General features: G+C 41.3%; 1 protein-coding gene across 5 annotated transcripts in view; it reads right to left on the bottom strand.

The window, feature by feature from the left end:
* Positions 1–14,388, bottom strand: part of LOC142376905 (calmodulin-binding transcription activator 1-like) — a 52,371-nt gene that overhangs the window by 10,115 nt on the left and 27,868 nt on the right. For all 5 annotated transcript variants that reach the window (XM_075460585.1, XM_075460586.1, XM_075460583.1 and 2 more), the window contains exons 6-11: positions 12,681–12,752; positions 10,648–10,801; positions 6,508–8,366; positions 5,476–5,602; positions 4,848–4,982; positions 494–642 (exon numbers count right to left, since the gene is read on the bottom strand). In XM_075460585.1, coding sequence (XP_075316700.1) covers positions 494–642; positions 4,848–4,982; positions 5,476–5,602; positions 6,508–8,366; positions 10,648–10,801; positions 12,681–12,752 — 2,496 coding nt within the window. The remainder of the gene's footprint in view (positions 1–493; positions 643–4,847; positions 4,983–5,475; positions 5,603–6,507; positions 8,367–10,647; positions 10,802–12,680; positions 12,753–14,388) is intronic.

Raw genomic sequence — 14,388 nt, 5'->3', positions numbered from 1 at the left:
ATCTCCTTTCCAGGAATTAATCTTTTTGTTTCTGATTGCCCCAAATGTTTAAGCCCCAAAGAAAAGTCTAGTTCTCAACATTATCACAGAACATGGGAAATCTTACAACTTTTTTTCAATATAAAACAAGCCAGTACATGTTATCTTTAGACCGTGACATTTTAAAACTAGCTGTTTTTACAATGTACGTTTAAGGATAAGTTATATATCATTCAGTGTATAACAGATTGTTTCGCACAAGACTCCATCATATTATACAGGTTGTTGTTAAACAATATTCCCCTAAAGATGATTTAAAGGCTCGGAAATTGTTTTTTTGTGGTTGTGGAGTGAAGGGAAATCTTCAACTTCAGTCCCAAGGAATCAAACTCTGTTTTCAAGACTTCTTTAATAAACTTCTTTTTGTTTTATTTGTTTGACTGTGTTGTTAGTCTCATACACTTTATCATAGCTGTAATGGGAAAATTCCCCCCAAACAGAATCTCTGCCTTACTTGAGTCTCCTGATCAGTGGCTCCTCCTCCTTCCACTCCTCCGCCCTTGGTTGCCATGGCTTCTGAGCTGGGGTTCTGATTGGTTATTTCAGCCATCCTCTGCTCCATCTGCTCCAAACGCTCTAAGATGGACATCCTGAACTGGGTATCTACAGAAATGTAGGTGAAAGGTATTACATTTATTTCCACTGGATGTTTTAAATATATATGGCATTATGCTTCAGGATATCAAATTAAGAGAAGCTTAGATAGATGGGCTCAATGGAGGGGGGGGACAACAAATCAGAGCTGAAAATCAATAAATCCCCTGAGTGATCAGGTGAAGTTAATAAGCATAGAAAAAGTTTGCATGTGAGTGAGTTAACATTTAAAAACAAAAGTAGTTTTATCTTTATAGCCTGGGTGCGTGTCATTTTGACCCCTTGTTTTAATGCTGCTGCAGTTTTGCTGCAGTGCACATTATGTCATCCCACCTGCTGCTATCTTACTCAATTTTCTGTTTTCCTTTCATTTCCATTTTTTTTTTATTTCCGCTGTCTGCAGCACAGAGACTCAACAGAGAGGGTGGAGCCATGTAGATTTGCACAAGGGCTCAGGTTCCTCCCTTTTTACTTTGACCTAATACATCTCAGCTGACTTCACAGCAAAATACTCCAACATTTTCTGTTGCAGATCACAGGAAAACACCTCTTCTTTAAATCAAAATGTGACACACTGTCATACAAATAGAGATGAGTAAACATACATACACTCGCACGATAAAGAAAGATACGTTTTCTGATCTCATAGTAGCAAATACATTTTAACAGCACTTATGGTGAAACTACAGATGATGGGATTTTGTTCACTTTTATCTTTGTGGTTTGTAACCGGTGCTAAGAGTCCTCAGTAGGTCTGCCTGTCTGACTGTCTGCAGGATCATAAAAACTACCATGCTGATTTTCATGAAACTTGGCAGAGAAGTTACGTATTGGCAAAGGAAGATAGAATTGCAGTGCTCATTTGTATGGAAAATATCCAGATATGAAGGTTGATTTGGTTCCAAATTGAATTATCACAAAGGAGTGGACACGGATTCCTTTTGCAAAATTGCAACAGTTACTATCCTCAGTTCCCAAAAGAATAAAAGATGTAATTAAAAGGAAGGGTGATGTAACACAACGCTTGTCTCCCAACCTTTTTCCCCCCAATGTTTTGCTGGCATCAAATTATACATTTGTTATAAATTCTAAACACAATAAAGTTGATCAGCGAAGGCGCTGAATATGAATTCCATGGTACCCGTGACTGTTCAATAGAAGTTCAAAGTTCAGACGTACTAAATGCCAGTGGATTTCCAAGAATTGCTAACAAAAAGGAGAAAAAAAAATGAAAACTTGCATTTACCGTCTTTATATTGATGCATTTAAGTTCTACCAAAAAGAAAAAGAAATGAGGTTGTTTGAAACAGTAAGAAAAAAAAGCTCACAGCTGGTGGACATAAAGGCCTAAAAGTAATGTCTCAATGAATCAATAAACTAATCATTGTTATTATTATTATCAGTTGCTGAATGGTGACCAGAAGTTCTTCATATATTCAACTGAATATGAATGAAAAACATGTGTATAAAAGGTCACAATAGAAACTTCCAGTGGTGCACACAAACGTCTTAAAAATGGAAAAGTGCACAACACAGAGTGAAGGCTACTGGATGTAACCATGCAGCCCCACACCGTTGTTATTATGTGGGCCCCTACAGGAGCCGTTTATCCCTTTTGTTGTGAGAGGGCTAAGTGGAACTGTCCACTGGTCGTGGTGCTGAAACTGAACAGGTCAACAAGCTTTTAACGACCACGTCTGCACCAAAACAGGCTCCCCTGTGTAATTCGGTTCAGTCATCCAGCGTGATGACTTGTGGCATTTCCATCTCTTTGTCTGAAATAAACTATCAGCCCACCACATGTACTGCCAAATATTTTGACAAAAACTTAGAATGCAAAAGTAGTTAAGTCTCCACAGCCATTAATTTATCCAGCCGCAAGCTACATGTATGTACATCAACAATGTGATCAAGAAAGGAAACTTAACGCAGCTGCTAACAGCACACACCTGTACTCGAATAAATGAGCGCGTTTAGAAGTTAACATCAGTTTAAAAGCAAATAGGCTACGAACCCAAAGCAGCACGTCTCTCTATCTGTCTGTCTGCTGCTCTCTTTGTTCTCGTTCCCGCTTCTGCTCAACCTCCGGTAGTTTGAGGTGTGCGACGCAAAGATCGCTACTCCGACCGTGCAAAACACAAATAAGAGAGGGAGGGGGAGACAGAGAGCAGCATCTCTCCACGTTGTGTGTATGAGGGGGAGCAGCGCTTCAAATCCGCCCGCCACACTTCGAGCTGCAGGAGGCTCGGTCGTCATCGGCATAACAGACGGCACACACAAGCTAAAAATGGGACAAGGGCATTTTTGCAGTTTTGTGTACTGGGGGTGTATAAAAAATATGTATGACTATTTTTCCCCAATAGAGAGCTTTGGCTCCCACATTTAAGGCCAAACAAAGGACTTGAGGGGAAAGAGGCAGAGCGCATAATAGTCAAGTCTCGCAATCTTCGCCTAAAGTCAACGACACACAGCCTATATATAGTCTACGAGGTCGCATAGCACACTGCAATTGGTACCCAACATTTTGAATGTCAAATGGAGCGGGATTGTGCCTTCACGTCCTTGCCCTTCATTCCAGCTAACAGCCAGCCTGCTGTGACTGAGCGCCGCATTGCCGCATTGCGCAACACATAGACGGGGGCGAACACAGGGTAACCTAGGACATGCCTTACCAATGAGACCCATGCGCTTCCAGGCTGCGGTTCATCAGGAGAAATGTATTTACACACAAAAGCTGACTTGTGGAGACTGTCAAACATTTGCAAATAGTCCCACAGTGTCGACCAAAAGAATTTTCAATCAAACATCTTACGTCCTTTTTTCTTTTGGTGTGTTTGATCCCTGTACAAGAACCTCTTTAATTCTCATACAAATAATGTTTCAAATACCCAGAATAAAATCCTTGTTACGTAAGTATAGTGTGTGTTCTAAACATGTCTAAAAAAGAGAAAAAAAGGAATACGGTTTCTGTCAATGTCAGCTATAAAGATGAGCAATACTGGCATGTGCTCACTTCGAAAGCACAACATCCTTACAGAATGTGTGCAAAGAAAGCCAGAAGGTGACAATAGGAAAAATAAAAAGGGTTTCCAGAACAAAAGAACACACAATCGGTGGTCATGACTTGACACTGGCCAGTATCTGTGACTGAAGTCATCTATCAACATGACATGAGAATATAAAAACAGAGCAAATCAGAACACAGCAACAGCTTCTGTTAGATTTTCAGTGAAGAAAGAAATTTTGTCTGATGATTTTAGGGTTCACACTCTTATGTTCAAATGTTAGCTTGTTTATGGTTTATCCTCACTGCTTCAGTCATTCAATCACATACACCCATGACAGTAATGAAGCGCATGTACACTATTCTATATATTTTTGTCTATCATGTGAGAGGGCCTTGTACATAGGGTTTAATGCATGATGTCGAAATTTCTTTACTCCAGCATGTTATGTTGTTATGTCATTTCATCTTTGCCCATCAAGTGGTGCTGTGGTTTTATAAAACATACCAGCAGGGTTTAGAAGCAGTTGGAAACATAATTTTGCTATATGTTTAAAGTGAATTGAACATGTGGTTTCATACAAGACTCTTACCAGTTCAAAAATTTTATTGCACAAACATAGAAAAGTATTGTTGCTGTTAATTCTAGAAAAAAATGACTAATTGTGGCCTCCACACAGTCCGCGCATGTATGTCAAACAGAGAGAAGAAGCAGCAGATCTATGCAAATTAAACCAAAATCTCAGACGGTATTTCAGTTATTTTATTTTATGTTTTTTATCTCCTGTTTTTTTTTTTTTTGGCTCTATCTTTGCAAAATAAACGACTGGGCACTGTACCAAGGAATATGTGGTCCTGAAAACATCCGAGCAACAGCCCAAAGAAACCATCCTAAAACCGTTTTAATGACACAATCTGTTGGATTCCTCTAAAAAGCAACTCATATGCTAAATTAGGATCAACATTGCACATGCTTGCCTGTCCATTAACGTGAATGCATGCAGTTCAGACTTGTGCATTGTTGAAAATAACAAGGCTGACCTAAGATCGCCTTTGCAACTTTAATGGATAAGTGTTAAGTGATGATAAAGGTTGGTAACATTAAGCTGACCCGTTCAGATGACTGGAGAGGAGTGCATGTGTTAAAGAGGCTCATGATGACTGTTAACAAACACTATTATTTGGTCAATATACAAATAATCGCTCTCACCATCCAGGGACAGCCAGTCATGCTGAGAAGACGGCAGGGCAGGAAGGTCGCGTGCCTTATACTCAAACACCACAGAAGAAGAGATGACTTCACCACCCATGGCCACCTGCAGCATCACCAGTCCTGTGTCGTGGGCTGAAAAAAGACAAAAAGATATCAGGAGACAAATACATGACAGGCTCTGTGTAATGAGCAGATGCATGTGGGACATTAATCTCTTGAAGATAGAAGTCAAAGAACATTCAGAAAATTATATTTCCGAAACAATATACTGCCAATATCTGGAGCTGTCTTGCAGATTCCCCCAGAGCAGAATATGACTCATTTTCCCCTTGCTATCCCTATTATGGCATCTTTAAATATATTCTAAGTTGAGCTGAGTGCATTGCGTTCCTAGTGAATAGTGTCCCTTCTCACAATGTTCTTTTTGTTATTCTTCTTATTGTCCCATATAAAAGGATCTGCATCTTTCGATAATGGGGCGCAGATGTAGTGGTAATAGTTCCTCTTTTTAGAACAGAAATTTTACGTAGAAATTACTGAATGTAGGCAGTGATGGTAGAGATAAGGTTTCAATTATTTGACTCTGTGTGTTGTGAGGGACGATGTTTGTACACAGATGTTTTACCTGGGCAGTAGCAGCGCAGCACTCCAGGCTGGATAAGGGCAGCAGGGACACTGATGTGGTCAAAGAGACAGCTGTACTCACTGCTCGACTCCAACCATGGACCTGTAATAAGCACCTTCACTCCACCCTGCGGTAAACAAAAAAAAAAGGTCTTGGTCTAATAGCTAACAATAGCTGCCAAGGAAAGGAAAAAAGTCTAACAATGAGTTAAATTCATTCAACAAGATTCAAATTAGCTTTAAGTCTGTAAACGAGTCAATACGCTTACATGCAAATATGTGTGTTTTCACACAGAATGTCTTGAAAATGTGTTTCTTTTCTAATTTCATCTGTGTCCAAACATGCAACCTGCGTTAATTACAAAGATGACAAATTTGTGAGTCTGCAAGGGCACCAAGCTAACCATGGAGGCTGTGTTGCTCCTTACATTCCTACAGATTAAAAACATTTAAATTCTCAGAATCACACTGACATAAGTTTGCTCCACTGTAGCAAAATATATGATAATATCTAAAAGACTCCCAAGATTGATGTTTATTTTATCTTTTAAGATGATTATGTCTTCTTCAGCTTAGAGAGATTTTTTTTTTTCTTTCCAAGTTTCAGTTTGAAAAAAAAAAGAATGTAATACTCATAATTCTGGCAGAAAGCTGCTGGAAAATACAAGATGACTTTAGATAACATAACTACTATAAGATACTTTTTTTTTTTACTGATAGTTGTAAAAAACAATTTTTCCCTCATGTTTCATCATAATTCAATGACAGAACTGCTGCCTGAGCCATTAGAAGTGGTACAAGGGTAAATTAATGAGGCCACCCAGGGGAATCAGAGAAATTTCATTAAAACCCAATCAGCTGAGTCTGAAATATTTGGCCTCAGTAATGACCACATACTGTAACCAAGCTGTGCTGAGTGTGATTTGAGCGGTTAACGTCAGTACAAGCTACCATCAATCATGAGGTGTGAGGATTAATTTCACTGAAGGGAACAATGATGAATGACTAATGATAACCAGTTGGGTTTACTAACCTCTGGATAAGACCACTCTGGGGAGTAGTCTGTCACACCAAACAGCCTCCCAGTCTCCTGCAGCAGTCCCAGAGCTCCTTGCTCCACCTCAGAGCCCTGCAGGTGGCCGGATCCTGTGCCCTGCTCCTCTCCTGCAGCCCCCTCCTGGGGCATCAGAACCCCAGAGACCGCTGCCCCCACCCCACCCCCAGACCCCTCAACTGAGATGAAATCATTGATGAGATCAGAGAATTGGCTTCCAAAAGAAGCCTCAAATCCTTCCAGACTGATAGCTGCTCCTGCCCCAGCTGTTGTAGCTGACACCCCTCCACCTTGCTGAGGAAGTGGAGAGCTGTACAGTGCCCCCTCAATGTTCGGCCCGGTAGCTATTGACTGAGGACTGGCTACCACTGAACTGTTGGCCCCTGACAAGCTTACACCATTACACAGTATTTCATTTTCCCCGCCTCCTCCTCCTCCACCCTCCTCTCCACCTCCAGTGTCATCTGTGGGCTGGAGGTAATGTTTGGTTTCAACACTTGTATAGGCCTCATGAGGATCCCCAGCCTTGAGTAGTAACTCTCCTCCGTTCTTAGTGGGTTTGTCTAAGGCTCCAACCTCTTGACGCCCCCTGCTTCCTGGCTGGTCGACAGAAGTATCCTGTGTTGTCAAGGGGAAAGTGCCCACTGTTGCTGCTTGCCCATTCCCTGCACACATGGCCTGTTGGTCTGTGCTGGCTTGGTGGAGGTGTGTATGTGGGTCTCCATTGGTGACTGGAGAGTCTGTTGACACCGGGGACAGGCCCATATAAGCCTGGGACTCTCCAGATTCCTGGGTTGCCTTAGTACCATTGGTCTGCAGCTGTGAGGCCTGGCTTGTGTGAGGGGAGGCCTGGAGGAAGAGGCTCGAGGAAGGGTGGTGTGCGGCCTGGGTCAGACTTGGGACACAGGCTGATGACATGACAGCACTGAAGTCCATCTGTTCCAGCGTGGTACTGGGGCTTAGGCCAGTTCCCTCTCCGACATAGCTACTCTGGTTGGCCAGGGGCTGTTCCAGCGTTGTAGCTTCTGTCTTGATGTTGTTGACGAGGGCTGGGTTGTATACAAAGCCATTGGAAGAACAATGGAGCCCTCCATCATCACCATTGCAGCCCTCAGTCTTCCCTCCACCTCCTCCATATGTCTGGCCCTGCTTGGGGTTGTTGAGGAAGCAATCAGGGTCAAAAGTCATGGTGGTTTCCGGAAGACTGACCCCTCCACCAGAGTCCAGAGAGCTGGACAGAACCAACTCTCCCCCCTCTCCTAAGCCTACCCCTCCAGGAAAGGATGCAAACCTCTGGTTGTCAGGGGCAACAGCTAACAAAATACCAGTGGTGGTACTCTCATGGGTAGATGCCAGCAGGTGGGTGTGGCCAGCAGAGTAGACTGAATCCCCTGTCAGTGTGGTGACCTCAGACATAAACACAGCGGTGCTCTGTGATAAGCCCGCTCCAATGGCAATAGCAGGGCTGTCAGCCATGTCGCTGGTAATTGACAATGGGGAGCTCTGGGTGGTGTCAGGCACCTCCACCTGGTTAGTTGAGGTAGAGGAAGATACCTCCATGCTGCTCTGTGGGAGTAAGGAAGGTTTGGTTATCCTGCCATTCCTCCTCTCCCCTCCGCCTGCTCTGCTCCTGCCCCCGCCAGGACCGGGCTCTGTCTGGCCTTCTGACACATCACTGTTCTGGACCTCTGTACCATCTGCTTCCTCAGCTCTCTGGCCCGTTGCTATGCTGGTACCTACTGTTGTTCCCCCTCCTGCTGCTGCTCCTGACTCCTGCTTGGATGAGATGATGCGCTGCTTGACACTGGAACATTTCTGATGCAGGCTGCTTCCAGCACCTGACGGAAGAGACATCAAAACAAGGAAAGCAGCATTTAAGTCAATGCACTGTCAATTTTTGGCCCTTTCATTTTTTCCCAGGTTAATTTTACTAGTATCATTGTATTCTCTCACATACAGTTGACAGCATTTAATAGCACCCTCTAGTGTTTTCAATCTGCACCAGAATGAGTTAATGAGTACTCGTACAATGGCCACAGATGCATGTGCGATTAAAGCTTTGAACACACACATTTAAAATGCACAATGTGTCTATTTTGCAGAACAATGGACTTCTAACACTAACACTTCTCTAAGACATTGTCTTTAATTACATTTTCAAAACTTAGCTGATTTAATTTCAGAGACAATATATGCGCACATCTCCTCCCAGCAACAACAGAGGAATCAAGTAAATGATCAAGCCATAAGTACTAAGAAAAGCAAAAATAGAGAACTGTGTGAATGAATTAGCACATGTGGCGGAGTGAATGTGAAAAATGAAGTGGTACTCGAGTAAACAGGCTACTTCATTTTTGGTAAATGTCCTTATCTGCCCTTCCAGACTACATCAAAAGATGGGTGAAATTACATAAGCGTGTGTGTCCTTGATTGCACTCAGTGATTCTGATTTATGAATAATACATGCAGGATATTTCAGGCTCCTCTGTCTTCGTTCACTAACTTCCCCCCCTTTCATGGTTAGAACTTGTGTCCGCCTGTAGGTGGCAGCATGGCGCTGACTGTTGGAACCATCAAAATCAAGAAACGTATATCTGTTGAGTGCCTGGCTGAACAGGATGTATGTAGAACACAGTCTCTTGATAGAGTGGCTTTTTGAAAGAGCAATTTCATCTTTGAATTTGCCGCTTCTTTTAGATGTGATATTTTATCCATTTCATTCATCTTATCTTAATGATTATTCAGCAGATGAAAACACCATTTTAAATTGCATTTCTTTTTCGTTTTACTTTTGGCTTGTTGATTTGATTTGACATTTAGTGAGATGTCTGGGTTAGATTAGATATATTTATATCTTAAAAACAACAACAAAACAAATAAAGAATAAAAAATATTTATGCTCAAAAAATTGTTCCATGTGATGGCTGTATTTTCATGTATTTTACCAGAAGACTTTGTTGATTTATTTTTTTTATCTTTCATTGCTGGTTGAGGAGGAGCTAATTTTGATCCTCTTTGAAGAATAATTTTCTGATTAATCTTCTCTCCATTAAAACAACCCACTGAAACAACAGATTTTCTGGATTTGTGAAAATGCTGAAAATACACAAAGTTTTTCGCGGTTTGTTACACACAGTTAGTCAGAGTTGTCCACACACCAAAGGGACATCTTCACAATTGTCAAACCAATAGTCCATATCTAAAAGTGATCTAAAATGAATTAGGATGACTGAAGCAATCAAAAGCAACAGCGGCAGATCTTAACATCTGTGAAGCTGGAATCATTAAATATTTTTACTTGATGAACGACTTCAATGATTAGTAAAATAGTTGCCAATTAATTTTCTGTCAGTCAGCTAATTGACTAATCGTTTCAGCTGTACTCATATAAACAGTTGGCTGAATTAATTAATGCCAAACATCACAATTTAATTTTGACTTTGTGTGGAAAAAACTATTGATTTGAAAGTGAACAGTTACTCAAGCCATCAGATATGAATACCAAAGTAAAAAAAGTGCGGTATTAAGCTGTGAAATGTTGCAAAGTGGAAGTGAAATGTCTCATGAACAGGTTCAAGTGCTACAAATCTATACTCAAGTATATCTAATAAATAAAGATACTAAGCGACATCCCACTATTACAAGACAGATAATATATTATAGACCAAAGGCGTAACTACTATTCCTTTTTTATACCTGCTGTACCTGTTTGGGGTTGAAGTGGGTGGGGGTGTGACCCAAGCAGCCCACTTCTTTGTGTCATGTACTTGATGTAATTTATTCACCAAATAAATGTTACATAAACCTGCATAGTTTATTATCTCACATCTCTATGCTGCATGTGTTAATAAAGATTAGAGATTAATGGATGATTTTAGGTTTAAAACAACAGCACCCTTGTGTAATGCTGGGAAATGTCCTTCACGGATATCCGAATAACTGCACAGTAACATCCACAAAGCAGAAAGAGTACAAAGTAGAAGATAATGATAAACTGTGATGCACAGGGTCTTTTTCGACCACCTTGCACTGACTCCCTGGAGTAGGAAAAGTGTGAAGGCTGAAACATGGGAGCCTGAGAGTAGGAGAAATGTAACTGCTCAAGTAAAGATAACTCACACATAGGTTTGAGCTGTCCAATAAGCTCCTCCTTGCTCCACTTGGCCCACTCCTTCCTATCTGTGTTGATGGAGCAGAGGACAGGACCACATGGCTTCCCGCTATCGTCCACTGCTGGTACATTCAGGTAGTGCACCAGCACAATGTCTGGGTTCTAAAACAGAAGGACCAAAACATAAACATATAATCAGTTCGTTATTTTAACATGGCATCCATTCATTAATTTAATAATGTGTGTGTGTGTGTGTGTGTGTGTGTGTGTTTTTTAACCATATAGTGGAGAGAACAAAAGGGAAGAATGTATTTACAAAGGGAATTGGTGAGAGGACAAACGGAGAAGCAAAGTAGAAGAGAAAGTGGATGAAAGGGAGGAGGTCAGACATAGCGTGTCAGATAAGATTGTTTCACCTGCCTATAAAAGATTTAACAGAGGGAGCACACTCATCACTTTCTCTAACGCTGCAGTGTCTACATGTGTGTTTGTGTGTTTGATCGAGGATATATGGAGGGAGAGAATGAGAGAAACAGAGGGGAGCAGCTCTCACTATACTGTCAGTAAACCAGGAGACCTATGGAATTTCTATTCTATGAATGATTCAACAAGTGCGTTTGTGTGCACGTGTGTGTGTATGTTTGTGCGTGTACATGTGTGTGAGAGAGAGCCTTCTCGTGATGAAAGATTCAGGAGACAGACTCAGGTTAGGGGGTGGACCTGCTGAGGTGGAACACTTTTCTCTCCAAAAGAGGATATCACAGTGGGCTGCTAAAGCACCACACTGTGCAATGCAACAGCTTTCTTGGACTGATTTATGACCATATTCACTGATGTGTTTTGATATCTGCGCAAAGGGCAGAAAATGGCACGTTACAGATAAAGCAGTCAAATTTCCCCATATAATTTCAAACTTCAGGATTCCAACTGGTTGGGCATGCTGAGAAAAAAATATATATTGGGCAAGGGTGTAAATTTCAATTTAGAGAGACGGCTGGTATTTCCTTGTGAATTTCATGTGACAAATCAGGGAGGAAGTTCTGGTGACAACTACATAAAAGTGTGTGGATTTCCACATTTTGAATGGTTTTACGTGGGTACTGAATACTTTATTTAAAAATTAACAGTGAGAGGGAGGCAGTTTGGATGTATACACACATCTCCAAGATTCATCATGCAACACGTCATCTGAAGATGATGAGGTCCTGATGACCATTCCTTGGAGGAACAATAGAGGGGGAGACCTGTGTGCGCATGTGTGATGCACACAGCTGCTGCTGCTCTCTTTAGTCTCTCACATGAGCAGCAGAGTGAGTCCAACATCTTCATGAAAAGCAACATGCGTTTATACTCAAGAGACACCTGTGCAAGTGCGTGTGTGTATTTGCGAGAGCATGTTGTGTGTGGCATTCATAGCTCCGGGGCATTCTCTTTGAAAAGACCACATGGAGAGCAGCATCTGAGCACTTGATGCAAGTACTGAGAGTCTGCGTTAGATAACAAACTGTTCTTCGGAAGTTACTGTCAACTTCTTCAAAAGAGATATTTGAACTGCTCTGCCCGGTGTTACATGGTATGAGACCCATATATCTAGTATATTCCACAACTGTCTATATGTAGGTAGGACACTCCAGTCAGCCAAACAACATAAAAGCTTTATTATCCGCCCAGGCCTGTGATAGTATTTTTCAGCAGTCTGAGTCCGCCTCATTAATTTAGAAGAGGAGGATTTTTATAGCTGGTTTATGGTTTAGCTTAGTGATTTGTTTTGAAAAAATCTAACAAGTGAAACTTGGTGTAAAACTAATATACTATAACATTTCCAGCCATCCTGTTTAGTGAAGATTGTAAAATAAAACTTAACATGGCTGAAATGAATGTTACACAACGGCCAAGAACGCAAGGCAAAATAGCCCAAAATGACAAAGCAACGATGCTCTACATAAATCACTATATCAACATAATAATTTCATTAAAAGTCTTGTTTTGTTTGAACTTAATTGTGTGAGAAAGGCAAGGTGGGATAGGGCAGTGGGCTTACCTGCAGCAGCCAATAGCATCTACGATGGAAGGTGGGGATGATGGAGGAGTGGACGTAGCAGCCATACAGACACTGGAGAGAGGAAAGGAGAGGACAGCAGAGGAGAGGAGATTGCAGTGGTTAACGAGAACAGAAAAAGGGAGGAAGCAAGGCAAAAATTTCAAAAGGAGAGGAGGAGGAGAGGACAGTGAAGGAGAGAACAGGAGAGGAGAACTTAGGTTATACCCACTTAGGTTGTATTGATTGTGGTGCAGAAAGTAAATTGCAAACATGCTGTATGTGTTTCTTTCCTAATGTCTTTTCTAAAATACCATCAATCCGATGTTGACAATAACAGCAAAAAGAGAGTGTGAAATTCACCGCCTCTGCAGTAAAGGGCATAAACTAGTTGGAATTCACAAAAAGTTGTCAGCTCCAACACATTTTAAAGTGGACAGAGAGGTTGAGGATAACGCAGGGGAAGCAGAGTAAAATCAGTGTGGATAAGATGAAGAAAAGTAGGCTTAGTATGAACTCCATCCAGTCGAAAAGGCTCACATCTGTGTGAAATAATGTTTGAAAAAAGACCAAACGTATGAGAACAATGATTGATGTACAGATTTGCACAACTTTGGGGTGTCTGTAATATTTGATTTGGTATGAAATATTGAGCTGAGTATGAAATATTTCAGTGCTTGTGCAAGTCTGATACCCGTGTTTCTGAACAAATACAAAATCCTTGGAACGGTTCAATACTTGTAATTTAAAAAATAATATTAAGAACGCAGGGAGAAATACGGAAAAATTAAAAGTCTAGTTTTAGTTTTTTTCACAGTTTTTGGCATTTTGTACAAGGCTAAAACTGTATTCAATACTCAAAATGTGTTAAGGTTCTACATCAAGCCTGAATGAAAACAACGTTGTGGTGTTTTGACAGATGAGGGATGAAGTGATAACAGAAAAGCCTTCTATCAAGGTCACCACTGCCACTTCTTCAAATGCAGTAAAATCAAGACTTACACATACACATCCCATATGCACATGCACATATATGACGTGTCTGTTTTTAAAGACTGAAATTCCACAAACAAATATTCAGCAATCAGGCAGTATGTAATTTACACTTTGTTTTTTTTTAATCTTTCACTCTTGCACGCACTTATATTTTGTCACCATTTTTCCTCTTCTCAGAAGTAGCCCACCCTCTACCTAAAGTGTGTTTTGCCAAAGGCAGAGTGCATTTCCATATATTTCCATTCGATATGAGGAGGCTCTTCATCCAGGGTTATGTTTTCCTCTCATGCTTCCTGCCTCTCCCCATCCTCCTTCTCTCCCTCTGCTCATCTTGCTGCTTTGCTAATTCCCTCAATCCCATCCCGTGCTCTACACACTGCTTACTTGCTTGCTTGAGGGGTCCTGGGAAGAGGTGACACAAACAATTACTGACCAAATAGCAGGGAGAGAAACACTGCATGTTTGTTGGAAGATGCGCACCTCTGCAGAGCACACAAATGCATGATCTCAGAGTGTGTGTGAGGTTGTAAATAATAAAAATAATAGAGGAATACTTGGTTTCAATTATTGCCTTAATGCCTTTTTTGCCTTTCTTGCTCACCTTTAATGCAAAAGCTCTGAGCACCTTGTGAACATACATGTGCCTCCTCGCAATCTCTCCTTCACTCTCCCCTCCACCTCATTCTTTCTGTTTCTGACACATGCATGCTCCCTC

The sequence above is a fragment of the Odontesthes bonariensis genome, chromosome 3 (assembly GCF_027942865.1).
Source record: "Odontesthes bonariensis isolate fOdoBon6 chromosome 3, fOdoBon6.hap1, whole genome shotgun sequence".
Classification (NCBI taxonomy): Eukaryota; Metazoa; Chordata; class Actinopteri; order Atheriniformes; family Atherinopsidae; genus Odontesthes; species Odontesthes bonariensis.
This window is presented reverse-complemented; position numbering and strand designations above follow the sequence as displayed.